A 22,627-nucleotide genomic window follows, 5' to 3' on the forward strand; every position below is an offset into this window, starting at 1 on the left:
TGATTTAAAAAAATTATTGATTAATTTGTAAGCAGAGAGAGAAAAAGAGAAAAGAAAGAGAATGAGAATGGATGTGCCAGTGCCTTTAGCCACTGCAAATTAACTCCAGATGCATGCACCACGCTGTGCACCTAGCTTTACGTGGGGACTGAGAAATTGAACCCAAATCATTAGGCTTTGCAGGCAAGTGCCTTACCTGTTGAGCCATCTCTCTAGCATCTGAACATTGTTTATTTATTTATTTTTTTAATATTTTTTATTTTTTTTTTAATTTGAGAGCGACAGACATAGAGAGAAAGTCAGATAGAGGGGGAGAGAGAGAATGGGCGCGCCAGGGCTTCCAGCCTCTGCAAACGAACTCCAGACGCGTGCGCCCCCTTGTGCATCTGGCTAACGTGGGACCTGGGGAACTGAGCCTTGAACTGGGGTCCTTAGGCTTCACAGGCAAGCGCTTAACCGCTAAGCCATCTCTCCAGCCCTGAACATTGGTTTTTGAAACCAGCGTTGTTGATAGAGGTTTGAAGAACGTTTGCTAAAACAGCCACATGAACTCTAATTAGTCCACTCAGAACTCATCACCTGCGAGGTCGCAGCCTGCAGCCTGGTGTCAGCTGCTAGGTCTTTTGCTTGAACCTAGAGCTCGCTGACGTGGCTAGTCCAGCCAGCCAGCTTGTCCCGGGGGTCTGTCTGTCTCCTGCCTGTCCCGCCTCCTGAGTGTGCTAGGATTACAGGGAGGACCAGCACACTGGTGGGTATTTACACAGGTGCTGGGGAACTCAAGTTTTCCACTTGTACATCAAGCTTTATCTACTAAGCCATCGCCACAGTCCCAGGGGTTAATCATTAAGCCATGTTCACCTGGTCAAACTAGCAGGCTGCCTCTCTACAAAGGGGCTGAAGAGATGGCTCAGCAGTGAAGGCACGTGCCTGCAAAGCCTAACAACCTGGTTTCAATTCCCCAGTACCCACATAAGCCAGATGCATAAAGTGCTGCATATATCTGGAGTTTATTTGCAGTGTTTAGAGGCCCTGACATGCCTATTCTCTCTTCTTCTTTCTCCCTCTATCTATATCTGCCCCTCTCTCTTTCAAATAAATGAATAATTTTAAAAAATTATTTTTTATTTGAAAGCAAAGAGAGATTGAAAAGAAACAGAGAGCATGTGTGCACCAGGGCTTCCAGCCACTGCAAACCAACTCCAGATGCATATGCTCCTTTGTGCATCTGGCTTTATGTGGGTACTGGGGAATTGAACCAGGGTCATTAGGCTTTACAGGCAAGTGCCTTAACTGCTGAGCCATCTCCCCAGCCCCATAAATAATTTTTTAAAGCAGTATAGACCTGCCTGGTGGCTCATGTCTATAATCCCAGTGCTTGGAAGCTAGGGCAGGAGTATTGTGGTGAGTCTATGGCTAGCCTGGGAGACAAAATGGAATCTTGTTGTGGTAGGGGATAAATATGCCATTTTATTTATTTATTTATTTTTGGTTTTTTGAAGTAGAGTCTCACTGTAGCTCAGGCTGACCTGGAATTCACCATGTAATCTCAGGGTGGCCTCAAACTCATGGTAATCCTCCTACCTCTGCCTCCTGAGTTCTGGGATTAAAGGCATGCACCACCCCACTGGGCAAATATGTCATTTTAAAAGGGAAATGAGGGCTGGAGAGCTGGCTTAGTGGCTAAGGCATTTGCCTGCAAAGCCAAAGGACCCAGGTTCAATTCCCCAGGACCCACGTTAGCCAGCTGCACTAGGGGCGCACGTGTCTGGAGTTTGTTTGCAGTGGCTGGAGGCCATGGTGTGCCTATTCTCTCCTCTCTCTCTCTCTCTCTCTCTCTGTGTGTGTGTGTGTGTGTGTGTGTGTGTCAAATAAATAATAAAATATTTAAAAGGGAAATGAAGGAAAAGATTTTTAAGTTGGGCTGGGGAGATAACTCAGCTGTTAAAGATGCTTGCTTGCAAAACGTACTGGCTTGGGTTCAATTTCCAGGTGCCCACATAAAGCTGAATGCAAAGTGGTACATATATCTGATGCCATTCACTCTCTGTTCCTCCTTCTCTCTCTCTCTCTCTCTCTCTCAAGTAAATACATCGTTTTTTTTTTAAAAAAGAAAGAATTTAAGGTTTTTCCGTATTCATGTTTATCTTTGATTTAGTTGTTTATAAATGAGTACGACACAATTCCACTTGAGGCCGTCTCTTACCTGACTGGAGAGTGTAACTACGGGGGACGAGTGACAGATGACTGGGACAGGCGCCTTCTGCTCACCATGCTGGCTGACTTCTACAACCCGCTCATTGTTGAAAGCCAGCATTATAGGTTTTCTCCCAGTGGAAACTATGTTGCACCTCCCAAAGGCACTTACGAGGACTATATTGAATTCATTAAGGTAATTGATAGCTCTGAGACTAGGTTTGGACTTGTGTGTGATTTTTCTAAAAAGTAAATAAGGCTGGAGAGACTGCTCGGTAGTCAAAGTACTTGCCTGCAAACCCTAATGACACAGGTTCAATTCCCCAGTACTTAACATAAAGCCAGATGCACAAAGCAGTGCATGCATTGGGAGGTCGTGGTTAGAGTCCCTGACATGCCCATTCTCTCCTTCTTCTCTCTCCCTCCCTCTCTCTCTTCTTTAAAATAAACATTAAAAATATTTTTTAAAAAATAAAAGTAAATAATGAATTATATTTAATGTGTACATTTAATATATTTATTTATTTGAGAGTGACAGAGAGAAAGAGGCAGAGAGAGAGAGAGAATGGGCATGCCAGGGCCTCCAGCCACTGCAAATGAACTCCAGACGCGTCTGTCCCCTTGTGCATCTGGCTAACGTGGGTCCTGGAGAATCGAGCCTCGAACTGGGGTCCTTAGGCTTCACAGGCAAGTGCTTAACCACTAAGCCATCTCTCCAGCCCATAATGTATACATTTAGACAAGCATGATTACAACTAACATTCACGATTTTGTTTTCCTAGTAATTACTTGAAATTAAAAATGTTAGAAGCTTTTGTTACTCGACGTTTAGTTGGTTTTTAAACTGTTGTTTTTGTCTACCTTTCTGATTTGTGAATTATGCTTTGTAATAAAAAATGAAATGTTCCCTCTGTCCTCTTATATTGTTAATGTTTTTATTTATTTGCAAGCACAGAGACAGAGTATGGGAATATCAGGGCCTTCTGTCACTGCAAACGAATTCTAGAAGCATGTGCTTCTTTGTGCATCTGGCTCCTCATGGGCACTAGGGAATCATGTCCAACTGCTGAGCCCTCTTCCCAGCCCATGTTGTTAATATTTTTTAAAGTACTTTTTTTTAATTGTTAAAGGTGGGGTCTCACTCTAGCCCAGGCTGGCCTTGAACTCACAGCAATACTCCAACCTCAGCCTCCTGAGTGCTGGAATTAAGGCATGTGCCACTAGTTTTTTGTTTGTTTGTTTGTTTTCGTTTTTGTTTTTCAAGGAAGGGTCTCGCTCTAGCCCAGGCTGACCTGGAACTCACTATGTAGTCTCAGGATGGCCTCAAACTCATGTGGATTCTCCTACCTCTTCCTCCCAACTGCTGGGATTAAAGGCATGTGCCACCATGCTCAGTTAAAGTACCCTTAAAAATATTTTATTGGGCTGGAGAGATGGCTTAGTGGTTAAGTGCTTGCCTGTGAAGTCTAAGGACCTAAGTTCGAGGCTTGATTCCCCAGGACCCACGATAGCCAGATGCTCAAGGTGGCACATGTGTCTAGAGTTCGTTTGCAGTGGCTGGAAGCGCTGGTGTGCCCATTCTCTCTCTCTCTCTCTCTCTCTCTCTCTATCTATCTGCCTCTTTCTCTCTCTCTCTCTCTCTCTCTCTCTGTCACTCTCAAATAAATAAATAAAAATGAACAAGACAACTCATTGTCAAGGAAAAAAAATTATTTCTGAGAGAGAGAATAGGTGTGCCAAGTCTGGTTGTCACTGTAAATGAACCTCAGACACATCTGCCATGTTGTGCACCTGGCTTTATGTGGGCGCTTGGGCCAGCAGGTCTTACAAGCAAACACCTTTAATCACCAAGCAATCTCCCAATGCCCTGTATTATGAATATTTCTATGTATGTGGGAGTTTCACTGAGAAGAAGCTGAAAACCAAAAACAGTAGATGTACTTTAGCCATTTAAATAAAGGGTGATGCATTGGGAGTAGAACATTGGTTCAATGGACGAAAGGTGGTTTGAGCTTTAAGGGGAAACAAATTTTGAGTAAGTGTCATAGTCAGCTTCACATGGCCGGGATGAACCTCCCAACAGGACACAGCTTATGGGAGGAAGGGGATTTATTGAAGCTTACAGGTACAAGGGAAGTTCCACAATGGCATAAGCAGCTGGCCCCCTTTCACAGGTCCATGCAGAGAGAAAAACCACCATCAGCACCACAAGCAAGCGCAGTCAGGGAAGCCCAGGCAGAGCTCAAGCACTCTGCAGACCTTAGGCTGGAATTCCAGGTCCACTCCCACACCTTAGGGCTGGACCCTAGGATCTACCCACAGTGACAACCAAGTTACAAGCTTGAATAAAACTCCTAAATCTATTGGGGGACATCCATTCACACTATCACAGTAAGCAGCTGGGAAATACATGAGAGAGACCATGGAAGACAAGGTTACCTTAGGAAGATCCTGGTCGACTCACTCCCTCTGGCTCTGCCATCTCCTCCTCCTCACTCAGGACAAGGGGAAAGTGTCCTACTGTTGGGCAGATACAAAGGAGAGAGCAGAGAACTCTTTCTAAATCTGTTGATTTTAAATTGCCTTTAGTTGGGGCTAGAGAGATGGCTTGCTTAGCTGTTAAGCACTTGCCTGTGAAGCCTAAGGAACCCGGTTTGAGGCTCAATTCCCCAGGACCCATGTAAGCCAGATGCACAAGGAGCTCATGCGTCTGGAGTTTGTTTGCAGTGATTGTAGGCCCTGATGCACCCATTGTCTGTCTCTCTCTCTCTCTCTCTCTTTTTCCCTCTCTCTCTGCCTGTCTGTCACTCTCAAATAAATAAATAAAAATAAAAATAAACTTTTAATTGCCTTTAGCTCAAAATATCCCTTGTGCTAAAGGGGCATATACTGGGATAAGTACCCCACTCCCTCCAGGAACCTGTGAAAATATGATGCGTGCTCACTCAGTCTGCCTTCCAACAGAAACTTCCCATGACTCAGGAACCAGAGATATTTGGATTACATGAAAATGTTGACATCTCCAAAGATCTCCAGCAAACGAAAATTTTGTTTGAGTCTTTGCTCCTCACCCAGGGAGGCTCCAAGCAGACAGGATCCTCAGGAAGTGCAGATCAGATGCTGTTGGAAATTGCCGAAGACATACTCAACAATGTAAGATTTAGATTAAAACATATCACTTATAAGAGTAATAAAAATGCCAGTTGACATAACAACCTGAAATACCAGCATTATGACTTTGAGCAAGATATTTTGCCTCTTAAAAAGTTAGTTTCCAAGTTTGTTAAGTGATGAGAAGTAGTTTGAAAGTAAAACATCCCCCATAGCCTCATGTGTTTGTAACTAAGCCTCATGTGCAATCTGCAGCTGGTGGAGCCTTTGGGTGGAGACCCTGCTGGAGGAAGTGTGTCACTGGGGGTGGGCCTCGAGGTTTATTAGCCCAGCTCCAAGCCCAGTTCTTAGATGCTTCCACCCAGATGTGTGAGTAGATATGAGTTCACCTCTGCTCTGCCACTCCATGATGAAATGTCTCCTTTAGACTGTAAGCTGAAATAAACCCTTTCCTCTCATAAGCTGCTTTGAGTTGGGCCACAAGAAGGTAACTGCCACATATGGAGTACAAAGTTTGAGGACAATAAAGAGAACACTACTTTAAAGTGATTTTCAAAATGATTGCCACATAGCTAAATTCTTAGAAATTACAGTTGTGGATGAGCTAATGTACTTTTGATTTATTTTTACTCCTAAATAAAAGACTTTTTAATTTTTATTTGAGACAGAAAGAGGTAAAGATAAAGAGATTGAGAGAGAGAGAGAGAGAATGGGTATGCCAGGGCCTCTAACCACTGATAATGAACTCCAGATGAATGTGCCACTTTGTGCATCTGGCTTATGTGAGACCTGGAGAGTCGAACATGGATCCTTAGGCTTTGCAGGCAAGTGCTTTAACTTCTAAGCCATCTCTCCAGCCCAACTAAAAGGCTTTTTAAAATGGAAGGACTGCTCTGAACTCGCTGATTCAAGGATAAAATGGTTTTTTACATATTTATTGGAGAGAGAGAAAGAGAGAACTAGAGAGAGTGCATAGGCACACCAGGACCTCTTAGCACCGTAAACAAACTCCAGACACATGCACCACTTTGTACATCTGGCTTTACATGGGTCCTGGGGAACCGAACCCTGGTCAGCAGGCTTTGCATGCAAGTGCCTTAACTACTGAGCCATCTGTACTGTAGGTGGTAAGGGCAGGCTCATGGAGGTGTCAGTGTTGGGTTGGTTGCTATAGTGTTCTCTTTCCATAACAGCACCCAGTATACTTAGCCCTGCTGAAGAAAGGCCAGTGATGCCCTCTAGTGTCCACTTCTTCCCTAAGTCGTAATTTCAACAAAGAGCTTCTAAAGGGATTAGGAAAGACTAAGGTCCTAAACACAGATCTTCGCAGATCCCTCCAAGGAACCTACTGTAAACATGCCCATATTTTAGTGCCAGGCCCCGGAGAGAGCTGGACCTGGTTCCTAGTGTACCCACCACCAGAGCCCATGAGCTGCACGTTCCTGGACTCCTGCGCTCTCCTCTTGAGGTGGGCCCGCTCACCACTGTCTTGGTGTGGCCGCTGCCAAAGCAAAGGGAGCTGCCTGCGTGAGGTGGAGGTGGGCAGCCTGCCCTGGCTCCCACCTCCTGGCTGCCACTTCCGCCTGTGCCTCTCCTTATGCTGGGCCCACTGATTCTGTGCTTCACCTCTGGGGGAAGGCTCATCTCAGGGAATGCTGGCTTACAGAGCTGTGGCGGAGACATCCAGGACTCATGTAGCCTGAAGGGTTGTGCTGAGCCGAAAGGCTCTGGAATGACATGATCTAGTGTGACTTAAAATTCTTTAGCACAGGGCTGAAGAGGTAGATCAGCAGTTTAAAGGTGCTTGCTTGCAAAGCCAGTTGGCCTAGGTTTGATTACCCAGTACCCATTTAAAGGCAGATGCATAAAGCAGCACATGTATCTGGAGTTTGCAATTTGTCCTGGCACACCCATCCTCACTTGCTGTTTCTCTCTCTCTCTCCTTGAAAATAAATTTTAAAATATTTTTCTTGTTTTTTGAGGCAGGGTCTCACTCTAGCCCAGGCTAACCTGGAATTCACTATGGAGTCTCAGGGTGGCCTCGAACTCACAGTGATCCTCCTACTTCTGCCTCCCAAGTGCTGGGATCAAAGGTGTGCACCACCATGCCTGGCACTAAAAATATCTTTTTTATCTTATTTTATTTTTGTTTTGGTTTGTCGAGGTAGGGTCTCACTCTAGCCAGGCTGACCTGGAATTCACTATGGAGTCTCAGGGTGGCCTCAAACTCATGGCAATCCTCCTACCTCTGCCTCCCAAGTGCTGGGATTAAAGGCGTGTGCCACCATGCCTGGCTCCTAAAAATATCTTTTTTTTTTAAGTTTTTTTTTTTTAATTTTTATTTATTTATTTGAGAGTGACAGACACAGAGAGAAAGACAGATAGAGGGAGAGAGAGAGAATGGGCGCGCCAGGGCTTCCAGCCTCTGCAAACGAACTCCAGATGCGTGCGCCCCCCTGTGCATTTGGCTAATGTGGGACCTGGGGAACCGAGCCTCGAACTGGGGTCCTTAGGCTTCACAGGCAAGCGCTTAACCGCTAAGCCATCTCTCCAGCCCTAAAAATATCTTTTTAAGAAAAGAGTTCTTTGGTACTACCACCCAGGGGCTATTACCTATGGACAGGCAGAGCACCTCAACTCTGAGTTTAGGACTTCCCTCATTAAGAAACTTCTCACCTCTTCAGGAGTATGAATTTCTCAGTGTCTTAGGATTTATCCACAGTCCTCCTTATCATTTCTCCTCAAGTGTCTCTGAGGTTCCTCATGGAAAGCACAGGCTCAGTGGTCTTCTCTCTCCCCATTCCCTGAAACACTGCTGCATTTACAATTCTGTTCAACAGTGCAGTAATCTAAGCTACTTAGAACTAGTGATAGCTGATTCAAAATGAACTTAAAACAGTCATGAAATGGCAAATGCTTTTGATCCATGGAAAACAAGACACAGCAAACAAAAAGAATATAATGTCCTCATCTATAAAATGGAATAACAAAGGTCACTGAGGTTGTATGATAAGGATTTAATTATAAAAAAATAATTGTCAAGGGTTGGAGGGATGGCTTAGCAGTTAACGCATTTGCCTGCAAAGCCAAAGGATCCAGGTTCATGTCCCCAGGGCCCATGTAAACAGACGCACAAGATGGTGGCGCATGCATCTGCAGTTCACTTGCAGCAGCTGGGCACCTGGCACACCCATTGTCTTTCTATCTGCCTCTTTCTCTCTCTCTCTCTCTCTCTCAAGTAAGTAAATAGAATATTAAAACATATAATAATTGTTGAGCTGGACATATTGTTTACTGATTAGGGTGCTTGCCTGCAAAGACTAATGACCCGAGTTTGATTCCCTAGTTAGATTCCCCAGTCCTCACATAAAGCTAGATGCACAAAGTGGTGCAAACATTTGGAGTTTGTTTACGGTGGCTAGAGGCCCTTTTATACCCATTATCTCTGATCTATCTCTGCTTGCAAATAAATTTTTTAAAATTTTGTTTTCTGGTTTCTCTTGAGGTAGGGACTCATTCTAGCTCAGGCTGACCTGGAATTCACTATGCAGTCTCAGAGTGGCCTCGAACTCATGGCGATCCTCCTACCTCTGCCTCCCAAATGCTGGAATTAAAGGCATGCGCCACCACACCTGGCTAAAAAAGTTTTTTTAATCAAAAAAATTATGTTGGACTGGAGAGATGGCTTAGTGCTTAAGGTGTTTGCCTGAAAAGCCAAAGGATTCTTGTTCAATTCTCCAGGACCCACGTGAGCCAGATGCACAAGGGGGCGCATGCATCTGGAGTTTGTTTCCAGTGGCTGAAGGCTCTAGTGCACTCATTTTCTCTCTCTCCCCAAAACATTATGTGCAGCAGCTAGCATATTAGCTGCCACACAGCATAAACCTTGAGTTAGCTTTTGCTGGCATCATAGTTGAATGAAGTGAGTTATCCATGCTGAGAGTAACTTATGATCTTCCAAATGTATGCTTTCAGCTTCCACGTAACTTTGACACTGAAACAGCACTGCTGAAATATCCAGTGAGGTATGAAGAGAGCATGAACACCGTGTTAGTACAGGAAATGGAGCGATTTAACAAGTAAGTGGATACTCCCATAATTCAGAAAGTAACCAAAGTGGAAAAACCCTGTTATTGAATTGAATTTATTTTATTTTATTTGCTTATTTATTTGAAAGAGAGAGAAAGGGCAGAGAGAGAAAATAGACATGCCAGGGCGTCTAGCCACTGCAGTTGAACTGCAGATGCATGTACCACCTTGTACATCTGGCTTTACATGGGTACTGGGGAATCAATTCTGGGTCCTTAGACTTTGCAGGCAAGCATCTTAACTGCTAAGCCATCCCTCCAGCCCTGAATTGAAATTTTTTTAAGAAAAACTCATCAAAACCTCCCACTTAGGTGGGCATGGTGGTGCACACCTTTAATCCAAGCACTTGGGAGGCTGAGGTAAGAGGATCAGTGTGAATTTGAGGCATACCCTGAGACTACATAGTGAATTCCAGGTCAGCCTGGGCTAGAGAGAGACCCTACCTTGAGAAACAAAACAAAACAAAAATACATACATATACACACATACACACACACACACACACACACACACACACATTGTACACATCAAAGGAAACAAAGTGATGAGATAATATTTGCAGTAAGTTGGGAGAAGATATTTGCAAGTCATAAAGTATTACTGTTCCAAAGATCTCAAGGAATACAAACAACTCTATATGCAGAACACAAATAATGTGACTAAGAAATGCGCGAGATAGGTGGGGAGATGCTTGGTGGTAAAGTTTGCCTCACAAATGTGAGAGCCGAAGTTCAATCCCCAGGACCCATTAAAATGCTGGGTGTAGCATTATAAGTACCTGTACCCCGGGGGACATGCTCCTACATGGCTAGGAAGTGATTCTTGCTGTTTCTTCTTTTAGAAAGACTAAATATTGATATTTATTAGCACATATATGTGGGTGACATAACTTCTGTCTTTGCAGTCTAATCAGAACTATACGGAATACTCTCCAGGACCTTAAAAAGGCCATTAAAGGTTTGGTTGTAATGGATTCTGCATTAGAAGCACTTTCAAGTAGTTTACTTGTTGGGAAGGTTCCAGAAATGTGGGCCCAACGATCATACCCAAGCCTCAAGCCCCTAGGAAGTTACATAACAGATTTTCTAAATCGGTTGAGCTTTTTACAGGTAAAATGCTATATAGGTGATTGATAGATAATTGTTATTTTAGTCTGTATTTAAAAATGTGTACATATCACATAAATATATAAGAGATATATAATGTATAATAAATATAAAAATAATTATCACATAAATAAAAAAATTTGTTCAAATATCACCTAAATCTGCCACATATGCCAATGTATTCTTATTGTTAACTAGGGAGGTGCTGTTAATTGACTGGGGTCACTAATGTTTCTAGGTTGAATGGAACATGAGTAGTGGGTTCATGGTTATCTAATTAAAAGTTTAGAATTGTGAAAAGCACATACATTTTGAAGCACTTAGTAGAAAATCAAATTTTTACTTTAGTCATGTAGCAAATAACATTTGTAGTTTTGAAAGTTCTAAGTTAGTAATTCACAGACACCGTTATTTAATGATGTTCTCTTGTGTGTTTTTTTTTAATTTTTATTTATTTATTTATTTGAGAGAGACAGACACAGAGAGAAAGACAGATAGAGGGAGAGAGAGAGAATGGGCGCGCCAGGGCTTCCAGCCTCTGCAAACGAACTCCAGACGCGTGCGCCCCCTTGTGCATCTGGCTAACGTGGGACCTGGGGAACCGAGCCTCGAACCGGGGTCCTTAGGCTTCACAGGCAAGCGCTTAACTGCTAAGCCATCTCTCCAGCCCTCTCTTGTGTTTTTAATGCTTATGTAAGTCACAAAAAAACACATGCCTTTAATCCCAGCACTCACAAGACAGAGGTAGGTGGATCACTGTGAGTTTGAGGCCACTCTGAGGCTACATAGTGAATTCCAGGTCAGCCTGGGCTAGAGTGAGACCCTACCTCAAAAAACTTAAAAATAAGCCCAAGGCTTAGATTTATTTGTTTATTTATTTTTATTTATTTCTGAGAAGAGAGAGAGAATATGGGCATCTCAAGTTCTCTCACTGCTGCTGCTGCTGCTGCTGCAAAAACAAAAATATCTCCAGACAAATGCACCACTTAGTGCATCTGGCTTTATGTGGGCACTGGAGAATCAAACCCAGACCAGCATGGGGTTTTATCCTACAGAGTATGAAAAGGGTAATTGTTGTAGTTACCTTCTTGTTGCTGGGATAAGGTACCATACCAAAAGCAGCTGATGGGAGAAAAGAGTTTATTTTGACTTCCAGTCTCCAGGGGAAGCTCCATGATAGCTAGGGAAAGCATGGCATGAGCAGAGGCTGGACATCACCTCTGTCACAGCAGGTGGACAACAGCAGCAAGAGACTGAGCTGAGCTCTGACAAGGGGGAGCTGGTCATAACACTCCTAAGCCAACCCCCAACAACACATCTCCTCCAGCATTGCTGCACCTCACAACTTGCTATCAGCTGTGACCCAAGCACTCAAAACACAAGAGTCAATGGGGGAGCAATACCTTAGGCAGAGAAAATAAGATGCTCACTGGTGCAGCTCAGAAAAGATCACCAAGCATCCTGAGTAGGGAAGTAAACACAGCTTTGACTTGGTGGGTCACCAAAGCAGGGTTATGGTAAGTCTGGCCCAAGTACACATAGACAGGTGTATGCCAGCAATGCTATGCTGAATGCATTGAGCAGAGAGAGAGGAAACAAAAGGACAGAAAGAAGACCATGACTTTCTGAGCTGGAGTGGGAAGTGGGCATGGAGAAAAGGGGATGAAGAGAGTTAAGAAACAGGAATTGGGGCTGGAAAGGTAGCTTAGCAGTTAAGGTGCTTACCTGCAAAGCTTAATGACCCATGTTTGATTCCCCAGTACCCACATAAGCCAGATGCACAAGGAGGTGCATGCATCTGGAGTTTGTAAGGCAGGAGGCCCTTGTGTGCCCATTCTCTCTCTCTCTCTTTCTCTTCCTCCTTCTCTCTGCCTCTATCTCTCTACTAAATAAATAAAAATTTTAAAAAAAGAAAAGAAATTGGGGCTGGAAAGATGACTTAGCAGTTAAGAAGTTTGCCTGAAAAGTCAAAGGATCCAGATTCGACTCTCCAGGACCCACAGAAGCCAGATGCACAAGGGGGCGCATGCATCTGGAGTTGCAGTGGCTGAAGGCCCTGGAGTGCTCATTCTCTCTCCCTCTCTCTGCCCCCCCCAACTGTCAAATAAATAAATAAAGAAAGAAAGAAAGAAAGAAGGAAGGAAGGAAGGAAGGAAGGAAGGAAGGAAGGAAGGAAGGAAGGAAGGAAGGAAGGAAGGAAGGAAGGAAAGGAATTGGAACAAACCCGTGAAGGCTTGTCTTTATAAAGACAACTTGTAAGGTTTCTAAAGGCTCTTGAGTGTGTTAAGTAACATAATGAATCCCCACATCATTTACATCTGGCCTTTTGCACAAGCTATGATTCTTTCAAGCTATGTTTCATTCATATTAATGCTAAAATTATTCGGAACTTCCAAGAAGAGAAAGTAGAAGGGAAAAGAGGAAAGGTGGTATGTTTGAAGTCAGGGAAGAGTCCTGTGATGGGAAGTGGGGGTTCTGTAGACAAAAGTCAGAATCAGGAGTCGTACATGAGGTGCCCTCCATATGGACACAAGGTGGATATAATGTGTTTTGTCTTGTCTTTACAGGACTGGTATAACTTAGGAAAACCCTCCGTGTTTTGGCTGTCAGGTTTCTTTTTCACCCAAGCCTTTTTAACTGGAGCTATGCAGAATTATGCCAGAAAGTACACCATACCTATTGATTTACTAGGATATGAATTTGAGGTACAGTAACTCCCCAAATACAACAATATGTCATTCCATCAGTCATGTATTTAAGCAAGAAGGCTATATAAATTTTATGTTATTACCTGTTATAAACAATGTTACTTGGTTTCCCTTTATGTTCCATGAAGAATATGCTATTTGGGGCTGGAGAGATGGCTCAGTGTTTAAGGTGCTTGCTTGCAATGCCTGATGATTTAAGTTCAATTCCTCAGTACCCACATAAAGCCAGATGCACAAAATGGCACATGCATCTGGAGTTCATTTGTAGTGGCTACAGGTCCTGGCCCATCTCTCTGGCCTCTCCCCTCTCTGCTTGCAAAAAAAAAAAAAAAAAAAAAAAAGAATATATTTGTCTTGCTATCTCTAGGACAGAATTTTCATAATTATAATCTTTTTTCAAATAACCCAATATTCTTCTTTTAGTAAAAATTGTGAGGCACAGTAAAACCTGATACGATGTTTCAGAAATGTATTATGGCAGAAAAAGTATAGTTTAACAAGCTTTTGCATCTTAACATATTGCGAAGATTTAGCTAGTGTTTGTTTAGAGGCGCAGGTGTGTGGAGGGCGGCACTGACAGTGTGTGTGTCTTCAGGTTATTCCTTCTGACAACTCCGATGAATCCCCAGAAGATGGCGTTTATATCCACGGACTCTACCTTGATGGAGCACGCTGGGATAGGACCAGGTCAGTACCTTGAATGCAAAACCCTCTTCAAATGCAGCTTTATCAAAAATAAAATAAATGGGCTGCTGAGATGGCTTAGCAATTAAGTGTTTTCCTGTGAAGCCTAAGGACCCCAGTTTGAGGCTCAATTCCCCAGGACCCACATTAGCCAGATGCACAAGGGGGCGCACACATCTGGAGTTCATTTGCAGTGGATGGAGGCCCTGGCGCGCCCATTATCTCTCTCTCTCTCTCTCTCTCTCTCTCTCTCTGTCTGCCTCTTTTTATGTCTGTCACTTTCAAATAAATAAATTAAAATTAAATTTTTTTAATTAAAAAAATAGAATAAATGGCCTGCTGCCTTTAAAAAAACTCTCTTCTAGGGAGTAAGGGAAGTAAGTTATTACTAGAATGCTTACATAAATCATTACTCAGACTGGGCAATTGATGATTGTTTTTAAGTCCTGAACAATTTTTAAATGTTTTTAAATTTATTTGCAAGCAGAGAGAGATAGAGAGAAGAGAGACAGGCAGAGTAGGCATGCCAGGGCCTCTAGCCACTACAAATGAACTCCAGATGCATGGGCCACTTTGTGCATCTGGCTTTACGTGGGTCCTGGAGAATCAATCCTGGGTTGTTAGACTTTACAGGCAAGCGCCTTAACCACTGAGCCATCTCTGCAGCCCCTAAACAATTTTAGTTAATATTTCAGAGGTCTTACAGGTAGAAATCTGAACTAAAATTATTTTCCCACTATTGTTTGATAACAATTACCTTCCTATTAGAGAATAAATGTGGTTACTTTAAACAAAATTTTGTTTATTTTTATTTTTTTATTTGAGAGCAACAGACAGAGAGAGAAAGAGGCAGATAGAGAAATAGAGAATGGGTGCGCCAGGGCCTCCAGCCACCGCAAACAAACTCAAGACATGTGCACCCCCTTGTGCATCTGGCTAATGTGGGTTCTGGGGAATTGAGCCTTGAACTGGGGTCCTTAGGCTTCACAGGCAAGTGCCTAACTGATAAGCCATCTCTCTAGCCCAAATATGGTTACTTTAAGAGTACCCAAGATCAAGTCCAGGTAGGAAAGCCAAAACCAGCCCCGTGTTGCCAGGGACACCCAAAGCCACTGGGGTTATGTTTTAGCCTTGAGTCCTGTTTAAGAGCAGGGCAGTGCAGAACAGCCTCTTCTTCTAGAGACCGTGCAGGTCTTGAGACCTTCTATATCTCCCCTTCCCCATTGCCTCCAAGACATTCATATAGTCTGTGACTTGACTCACCCCTGTTTCCCAGAAACTTGTAAAAGGGACCAAACTCTTTTGTTCCTTCGAGTTTCAGAGCCTGCCTCACCCTCCTTCCCTCTCCTTCTCTATGACTTCAGGTCCTACCACTGCACCTTGCCATGGTGCTTCTAACCCTCCTAACAGAGAGTTTGTTGATAGAGTCCTAACCAAAGCTTTCCCTTCCAAAGAACAATGTAGGGGCTATAGAGATGGCTGAGTGGTTAAGGCATTTGCCTGCAAAACCTAATGACCTGGGTTCAATTCCCCAGTACTCACATAAAGCCAGATGCACGAAGTAGCACATGCATTTAGAGTTTGCAGTGGCTGAAGGCTCTGGAGCACCCATTCTCTCTTCCTACCTTTCTGTCTCTCTATCCTCTCTGCTGGCAAATAAATTAATGAAAAAAGGACAATGTCTTAGGTGCCTATCATCAAAGCAGCCTGTTGCTTCCCCTCCTGTCCTGCTTTTTAAAATCACTTCCACCTTATAACGTGTAGGACTGAATCCATTTTAAACAGCTGATATTTATAATAAGGTTCCCATTTATTAAATGGGAGTTTTTGCTTGTTTATTTATTTATTTATTTTTATCAAGGTAGGGTCTCACTCTAGTCTAGGCTGATCTGGAACTTACTCAGTAGTTCCCACTGGTATCAAACTCACAATGACCCTACCTCTGCCTCCTGAGTGCTGGGATTAAAGGTGTACACTACCATGCCTGCATAAGTGGAAATATTTTGCGTGTATTTGCTGAGTTAATAAGTAATATTGGATTTCTAGCTGAATTCTTAGAAAACTAAGGGATGCTATTAAGAAACTATTCCTGGCTTAAAATAAATAGCAGCGGTGGGCGGGGTGGCGGAGGACAGAAAACACTACCCCTAGAAACGTGGTCTTTAACAGTCCAGTTATAGGCACGGTCCTCTGCCCAGAGGCCGGGTTGGACTTGACTTTTAGGGGAAGTTAAAGACTGATGTAGGAAAAGGCACCTAAGAGGGTTATACAGGGTCACCCCGGGTGCTTCTACAGACAGAATTCTGAGACAGGGTTATGAGGAGGCTTATCTGCATGCAGTTCATTTGATGCATATTCTCATATTCTCTCTCTCTCTCTCTGGCTCTCTCTCTCTCCCTCCATCCCTCCTTCACTCCCTCACTTTGCAGTGCTAGGAATTAAACCCAGAGCCTTATGCATGCTGCTTAAACACTCTACTATTGATCTATAATTCCATCAAAGGTTTATCCCAGGCTGACCTCCTGCCTCATCTTCTTCAGTGTTTGTCTACTAGTGTGCGCCCCCACAGCTGGCATCTACTTTCTTCCCATTGCTTTACTGCCCATCCCTCACATTCTGAATGTATTCATTTTTCCATTTTTTCTACCCGTCCTTGCAAAAAAAAAAAAAAGGTGTCATAGTGAAAAGCAACAAGAGTTTCTAGATATGTTTTCACTTATTTATTTTCAAAGTATTTGTATTTATTTATTTGTGTGCGTGTGAGAGACAGAGAGAAAAAGAGGGAGAGAGAGATATAGAAAACATACAAACATGAGCACACCAGGGCATCCTGCCACTGCCAACAAACTCGAGATGGTGTGCATGTGGCTTTATGTGGGCACTGGGGAATCAACCCCAGTCCAGCAGGCTTTGCAAGCAAGTCCCTTTAACTGATGAGCCATCTCCCCTCCCTGACCTGAAACTCACTCTGTAGTCTCAGGCTGGCTTTGAACTCACAATAAGCCTCCTACCTCTGCCTCCCAAGTGCTGGGATAAAAGGCATGCGCCACCATGTCTGTCCAGGCTTCTCTTTTAAATCATGTATCTTTTCCTCGATATCTCTGTTCCTCACATTTTGAAAGCCAATATCTAACAATCTAAAGAACAAATTCCAAAAATAACTAATGACTCCCACCCATTTCTCTCTACAGTGGATTGCTTGCTGAACAATATCCCAAGCTTCTGTTTGATCTGATGCCCATCATATGGATAAAACCAAGTAAATATAGTAACAACATTTCTATTCATTTTAAGGAGACTATAAGAGACATGATTGTTTCCCTAAATAAGATATTGCTCAAATCTCTTATGATTTAACTCCATGTATGTGTGTGTGTGTGTATATATATTGGGTTTTTTTTGTTTTTTGAGGTAGGGTTTCACTCTAGCCCAGGCTGACCTGGAATTCACTATGTAGTCTCAGGGTGGCCTCGAACTCACAGTGATCCTCCTACCTCTGCCTCCCAAGTGCTGGGATTAAAGGCATGTGCCACCATGCCTGGCCCAATTATAATTTTTAAAAGATGGAATATCTACTTTGTAAATGTATGTGTTATATATGTTGGAGCGAATGCAGGTACATGCGTGTGGGGGTGTGAATGCATTTATGTGCACATACATGTGGAGGTCAAAGGACAGCCTCGAGTGTCATTCCTTAGGAGGCCATCCACCTTTTATTTATTTATTTTTGAGGTAGGATCTCACTCTGGCCCAGGCCTACCAGGAATTCACTGTGTAGCCTCAGGCTGGTCTCAGATTCAAATTGATCCTCGTACTTCTGCCTCCCAAGTCTGGGATTAAAGGCATGTGCCACCATGCCCTGCCCACCCTTTTTGACACAGGGTCTCTCACAGGCCTGGAATTTACCAAGTAGGCTAGGATAGCTAGCCAGGGAGCCCCAGGGGTCTCTGTCTCAAGCTCTAAGGTTACAAGCACACACCACAACATCTAGCTTTTTCACGTGGGTTCTGGGAGCCAAACTTAGAGCCACATGCTTGCAAGGCACTTTACCAACTGAGCCATGTGTACATTGGAAAGATATTGTGGCATTCATATTATTTAGGGAATATCTCTCTGCCACCTTATGTACTTAACCACATAAAATAATTACTCTTCACGTATATTTCTGAGGTGATTTCAAAGCTGCTACACTACCCTTCCCTCATGTTGATTCTTAGCTCCCTCTGTAGTCTGTGTGGAGGCACAGAAATGCTCAATGCAGACTGGAGCTATTGACTAGAAGCCACAGGCCTTGGAGCCTGGCAGGCGTTCCAAGTCACAGAAGACAGTCACATGGGATGAAGGTCAACTGACCCACTTGAAGGGCTGCTTCCTTACTCTTTCCACTGTCAAGTTTTCTAATAGTCTAGGAAAAATGAGGCTCATTCGTTTTCTCGAATTTTATGTTTTTAAAATTTTTAAAAATGTTTTATTTATTTATTTGAGAGAGAGAAAGAGGCAGACAGAGAGAGAATGGGCATGCCAGGGCCTCTAGCCACAGCAAACAAATTCCACACACATGTGCCATCTTGTGCATCTGGCTTATGTGGGTACTGGAGAATCAAACTTTTGTGCCCTTAGACTTTGCAGACAAATACCTTAACCATTAAGCCATCTCTCCACCCCAATTTTTAGTTTTTCATTATGGGTTTTGTGCAGGGGGTGCTTGGGAACAAGCCCAGGGTCTTACACAGCCTGGCAAGTGTTCTGTCACCAGTTACTCCAGCTCCAGCATTCTTACTCTTGAATGAAAAACTAATGAAAATACTCAGAAATTACCCACAGCCATCCCCCAACCTATGAAATATTTTCACTATTAATGTGGTTGCAACAGTGACAAAGATGACCTTATATCTGGCTTTCTAGGAACTTTGCCTAGATTCTTCTTATGAGTTAGTATATTTTCTTTTATTTTCCTTTTATCTTTTATCTTTTGTTGTTGTTGTTATTGTTGTTTTTCGAGTAGGGTTTCACACTAGCCCAGGATGACCAGGGTGGCCTTGAACTCACAGCAATCCTACCTCTGCCTCCCAAGTGTTGGGATTAAAGGCATATGCCACTATGCCTGGATTTTATTTTTTCTTAATTTTTAAAAAATATTTATTTTTTAAGTTATTTTTATTTATTTATTTGACAGAGAAAGAAGGGGGAGATAGAGAAAGAATGGGAATGCCAGGGCCTCCAGCCACTGCAAATGAACTGCAGTTGTGTGTACCACTTTGTGCACCTGGCTTCCATGGGTACTGGGGCGTTGAACCTGGGTCCTTAGGCTTTGTAGGCACAAGCACATTAACCACCAAACCTTCTCTCCAGCATCCCCATCTTGCGTTTAAAATCAACTCTTGACTTGTAGACCTAGAATCATGCGTCATATGAGATCACAACAGAAGTAGGAGGGTCACCATGAGTTCAAGGCCACCTTGAGACTGCATAAGGAACTCCAGGACAGCTTGGGCTCGAGTGAGTCCCTACCTCGAAAAACCAAAATAAATAAATAACTTCAAATGCAGGGATCAAGATCTTGGCCATTTTATTATAAGCTAAACAGTTCCCTTTTTAGTACTAGTAGCTGTTTTCCTTTTACTAAATGAAGTTTCCTCTATTCAATGAATTTCCCTTTATTAAATAAATGCTTTTCTTTTTTTCCAAGCTCCAAAGTCTCAGATTCTGAAATCAAGTGCCTATGTCTGTCCCCTCTACAAGACAAGTGAACGGAAAGGAACTCTTTCCACCACAGGACACTCTACTAATTTTGTCATTGCAATGTTGTTAAAAACGGATCTGCCATCCCAACACTGGGTCAAGCGTGGTGTGGCGTTGCTATGTCAATTGGATAACTAAATTGGACAAATGTAGAAAATGTGTTTTACAAATGTTTTCAAGCACTTAAACAATTTTATAAAACCAAGCCTCTTCGTGTCATTCTTTTTTTTATTGTTGTTTATGTTTTAGAGAGAGAATTGTCATTCAGGGCCTCAGCCATTACAATCAAATACCAGACGCTTGCGCCACCTAGTGGGCATGTGCAACCTTGCACTTGCCTCACCTTTGTGCATCTGGCTTATGTGGGATCTGGAGAGTCAAACATGTGTCCTTAGGTCTCTCAGGCAAGTGCCTCATCCACTAAGCCATCTCTCCAGCCCCAGTGTCATTCTCTGAAATGGACTTCGCAGACAGTCTTTGCCTTTCACCCTCATCTTCTGCTCATTCTTGCCTGGGACACGGCCTGATCACCAGATAATCATCAAAGAAAATGGGGAAAGAAGTGTTACTTTGAAGCATATGAGGATCTTTGAAGGTTTCATCTAGTTTTCTTCCATTGGATATGCATGTGGAACGCATGTTGGGGAAATTGGGCAGATAAAATTTAATTTCTATCAGGAGATGTTTATTTTGCTAGTGGCATGTTTTCAGCTTCAGGAGTAGCTTACTTTTCTACTCAACTACCTGAGGTCACCCAAGAACAGTTCCAACACTTAAAGACATTATAAATGAGGAAGATGTTAAAACTATTGAAGAGCCCGGCATGGTGGTGCACACTTTTAATCCCAGCACGTGGGAGGCAAAGATAGGAAGATTGCCATGAGTTTGAGGGCAGCCTGAGACTCCATAGTGAATTCCAGGTCAGCGTGGGATAGAGTGAGCCCCTACCTCAAAAAAAGAAAAAACAAAAGAGGAAAAAGAAAAAGAAAAAAGAAGAGAAAAAGAAAAAAGAAAAGAAAAGGCTATTGAGGAGCCAAACCCCCTACTTTATACTTTTAAGATCTTAGTTTCATTTCTCAAAGCATCTTGTGACTAACACAGCAGACAAGAGGGAGCACGGTTGACAGGTGAAAGCTGAGGGTGGCCATCCCTTCCAGGCCTGCAGGGCACTGTACTCTTTGACATTCACTTCATTGTTAATTGGAAATGTCGCATGTTCTCTTTGCTACTTTTTGATTTGTTTTGTTTTTGAGGTAGGTTCTCACTGTAGCCCATGCTGACCTGTAACTCACTCTGTAGTTCCTGGCTGGTCTCGAACTCACAGTGCTCCTCCTTACCTCTGCCTCCTGAGTGCTGGGACTAAAGGCGTGCACCACCATGCCTGGCTATCCTTTGCTGCTTTTAATAATATTCTTGAGACTGGAGGGAATTCATGTCTGGTACTGAAAAAAAAAAAGTCAAAAGCCTATGGCAGGGGCTGGAGAAATGGCTCAGCAGTCAAGGCACTTTCCTGTAAAGCCTAATAACCCAGGTTCAGTTCCACAATACCCACATAAGCCAGATGTACAAGGTGGTGCATGCATCTGAAGTTCATTTCCAATGGCTAGAAGCCCTGCCGAGCCCATTCTGTCTCTCTGTGACTCTCTCTCTGCCTTTTTCTCTCTCAAATAAATAAAATATTTTTTTAAAAAGTAATATTCTTGGGCTGGAGAGATGGCTTAGCAGTTAAGGCACTTGTCTGCAAAGCCAAAGGACCTAGGTTTGATTCCCTAGGACCGACATTAGCCCGATGCACAAAGTGGCACATGCATCTGGAGTTTGTTTGCAGCAGCTGAAGACCCTGGCACACACATTCTCTCCCTCTCTTTCTTTCTCTCTCTCTCTCAAATAAATAAATAATTTTTTTAATATCTAAAAAATGCAATATTCTTTTCATGGGGGTTTTGGTGTTTGAATCTGATATTCCTAACATCCAAATACCTTCTTTATTTTTCATATAAGAAATATTTTTCTGGGCTGGAGAGAATTCTTAGTGGTTAAGGTGCTTGCCTGTGCTTTGGGTTTTTGACATTTTCATGCATATCTATTGAATTTCAATCATATGTGCCCCACATTACCTTCCCTTATCTCTTCAGGGGCTGCAGTGTAGAAAAGAATGACTTGCCCACCCCCAGCAAGCGTTAATTTTCATTTGCTCCTGGGAAGTGGGGAGTGGCTGCCTCGATAAGCCCCTTTGCTGTCCATAATAGAATGTTTTTTGGTTTTGTTGTTTTTCAAGGTAGGGTCTCACTCTAGCCCAGGCTAACCTGGATGTAGTCTCAGGGTGGCCTCGAACTCATGGGGATCCTCCTACCTCTGCCACCTGAGTGCTGGGATTAAAGGCATGCACCACCACACCTGGCCAATTACTTTTTTTTTTTTTAAATGGTGCTAGGGATTGAACATTGGGCCTTATGCATACTAGGCAAGCACTCTTGGCCTCAGCCCTCTTCTTACTTTTTATTCTTTTCTCAAATATTCTGTTTATTATTTATTTGTGAAGATAAAGAGGCAGATAGACAGAATGGGCATGCCAGGGCCTCTAGCAACTGCAGACAAACTGCAGATGCATGTGCCACCTGTGAATCTGGCTATACATGGGTACTGAAGAATCAAACCCAGGACCTTAGGCTTTGCAGGCAAGTGCCTTAACTGCTAAGCCATCTCTTCAGCCTCCCCCAACTTGTTCTCAAGGTAGGGTCTCACTCTAGCCCAGGCTACCCTGGAATTCACTATGTAGTCTCAGGCTGGGATTAAAGGCGTGCGCCACCACGGCTGGCCCTGAGAATGCATAGTGAATTCCAGGTCAGCCTGGGCTAGAGTGAGACCCTACCACCAAGGAAGAAAAAAATGACTTGAAGAATACTGCAAAACGATTTGCCCTCGGAGTGTGCAATCTGGCTCTTGCTGTTACAGCATTTCTCCAAGTCAGCCCCTCTCTCCACTTTCCCTCCC

General features: G+C 43.2%; 1 protein-coding gene across 1 annotated transcript in view; it reads left to right on the plus strand.

Moving 5' to 3' along the window:
• The window catches only part of Dnah12 (dynein axonemal heavy chain 12), a 196,393-nt gene extending 176,622 nt beyond the window's left edge, over positions 1 to 19,771 (plus strand). Inside the window, exons 67-74 of the mRNA XM_045135823.1 lie at positions 2,156 to 2,389; positions 5,158 to 5,346; positions 9,280 to 9,383; positions 10,298 to 10,502; positions 13,067 to 13,204; positions 13,803 to 13,894; positions 17,083 to 17,150; positions 19,581 to 19,771. Coding sequence (XP_044991758.1) covers positions 2,156 to 2,389; positions 5,158 to 5,346; positions 9,280 to 9,383; positions 10,298 to 10,502; positions 13,067 to 13,204; positions 13,803 to 13,894; positions 17,083 to 17,150; positions 19,581 to 19,771 — 1,221 coding nt within the window. The remainder of the gene's footprint in view (positions 1 to 2,155; positions 2,390 to 5,157; positions 5,347 to 9,279; positions 9,384 to 10,297; positions 10,503 to 13,066; positions 13,205 to 13,802; positions 13,895 to 17,082; positions 17,151 to 19,580) is intronic.
• Positions 19,772 to 22,627: the final 2,856 nt, after the last annotated feature.

Source organism: Jaculus jaculus, chromosome 16 (assembly GCF_020740685.1).
Source record: "Jaculus jaculus isolate mJacJac1 chromosome 16, mJacJac1.mat.Y.cur, whole genome shotgun sequence".
In the NCBI taxonomy this organism is placed as follows: domain Eukaryota; kingdom Metazoa; phylum Chordata; class Mammalia; order Rodentia; family Dipodidae; genus Jaculus; species Jaculus jaculus.